We start from the raw sequence: 1,395 nt of genomic DNA, 5'->3' as shown, positions 1-1,395 counted from the left end.
TATATAAACACAGCATTGATGAATCTGTGTACACGAACACATCAAGCCTTTTATGCTCAGTCGTTTTTAGCACATGCACACCTTTTTTGGCTGCTTCGTGGATGGGTGAAGAGAGGTGGCAGGTGTGGAMGGATGCACCGCGCTGTAAGAGCAGTCTGACACATGCAGCACTTCCACTGCTGCAGGAGTTAAAGAGAGCGGTGGCGCCATCTGCTGAAACTGCTTCTGCCTACAAAAGGGACATGAGACACAGGACTCCACTGGGTTAATTCAGACTACCTAAACTGTACAGTATTCTGTTTTCTTTCTTTAGTATGGACAACACCTCAATTTCAGATAATAGATTATATTAGTTAAAACTTGTGAATAAACTTTACTGAAGAGTTCTCACATTTGCACCACTGTCCAGCAGAAACTTGGCACAAACAGAATGTCCACCGAGACAAGCCTCMTGGAGAGGAGAGACCCTGTCCATGGTGAGTGTGTCCACATGGAAGCCCTGCAGATGACATAAGGGCAGTAACTCTGTCAGGTTTTCATCTTATTTTGTGAATGACTGATAAAAAAAAACTCAAAGGGGCATCAGTGTGTGAATGTGTGCATGAATAAAGTGTCTTTGAATGTCCTAAATAGCACTACTTACGTTTGATGTGTAATTATCATTACTAGTAGTAGTAATTAYAGTAGTAGTATGCGTACCTGAGCGATGAGAGACTTGAGATGAAGGAGTCGGCCCTGATAGGCTGCTTCATGGAGGGGAGTTCTGTCTGACCAAGAGTCTGAGACACAGAAAATGCCAACATAACTGTGGCTGATTGAAAACCAATACAGTGCCTTGTACAAGTTTTAATGCCCCTTGAATGCTTCTACATTTTGGCTCTTTGACTTTAAYGGCTAGAAGAAACTGGGTTGATGTCGGGATGTAGACAGAAAAAAAAACTTCATTGTTGAAAAATTTTAAAGGATYTSATAGAGACTGATACAAAGTATTGCRTAAGTGTGAAGTGAAAGAAAATGACAGTTTTCAAAAAGTTTTTATACAAATAATAATCAGAAAWGTGTGGTGTGTATTTGTACTCAAYCTTTAMTCTGACTTCCTGAACTAAAATCCAGAGGAACCAGTTGCCTTTAGACTTCATCTAATTGTGTGTAATTTAATCTCAGTAYAAATCCATCTGTTTTGTGAAGACCTCAGATGTTTGTTACACAACATCAGRGGTCAAAAAGCATCATGAACACAAAGGAACACACCAGACAGGTCATGGATAAAGTTGTTGACATGTTTAAAGCAAGGTACAGCGGGTAAAATGAGTAGGGGTGTCCCGATACCAGTTTTTTTTCAAGACTGAGTACAAGTACGAGTACTTCAGTTTAGGTACTCACCGATACCGATAC

The 1,395-nt window shown here is 40.3% G+C and overlaps 1 protein-coding gene across 1 annotated transcript in view; it reads right to left on the bottom strand.

Moving 5' to 3' along the window:
• asb11 (ankyrin repeat and SOCS box containing 11) overlaps positions 1 to 1,395 on the bottom strand; it is a gene marked incomplete at its 5' end in the record, with an annotated part of 19,952 nt that overhangs the window by 9,538 nt on the left and 9,019 nt on the right. Inside the window, 3 exon segments of the mRNA XM_014017532.1 lie at positions 82 to 229; positions 392 to 499; positions 700 to 779. Of these exon segments, the coding sequence (XP_013872986.1) occupies positions 82 to 229; positions 392 to 499; positions 700 to 779 (336 nt within the window).

The sequence above is a fragment of the Austrofundulus limnaeus genome, unplaced genomic scaffold (assembly GCF_001266775.1).
Source record: "Austrofundulus limnaeus strain Quisiro unplaced genomic scaffold, Austrofundulus_limnaeus-1.0 Scaffold171, whole genome shotgun sequence".
Classification (NCBI taxonomy): domain Eukaryota; kingdom Metazoa; phylum Chordata; class Actinopteri; order Cyprinodontiformes; family Rivulidae; genus Austrofundulus; species Austrofundulus limnaeus.
The sequence above is the reverse complement of the archived record's forward strand: the minus strand, read 5'-3'. Positions and strand labels throughout refer to the sequence as shown.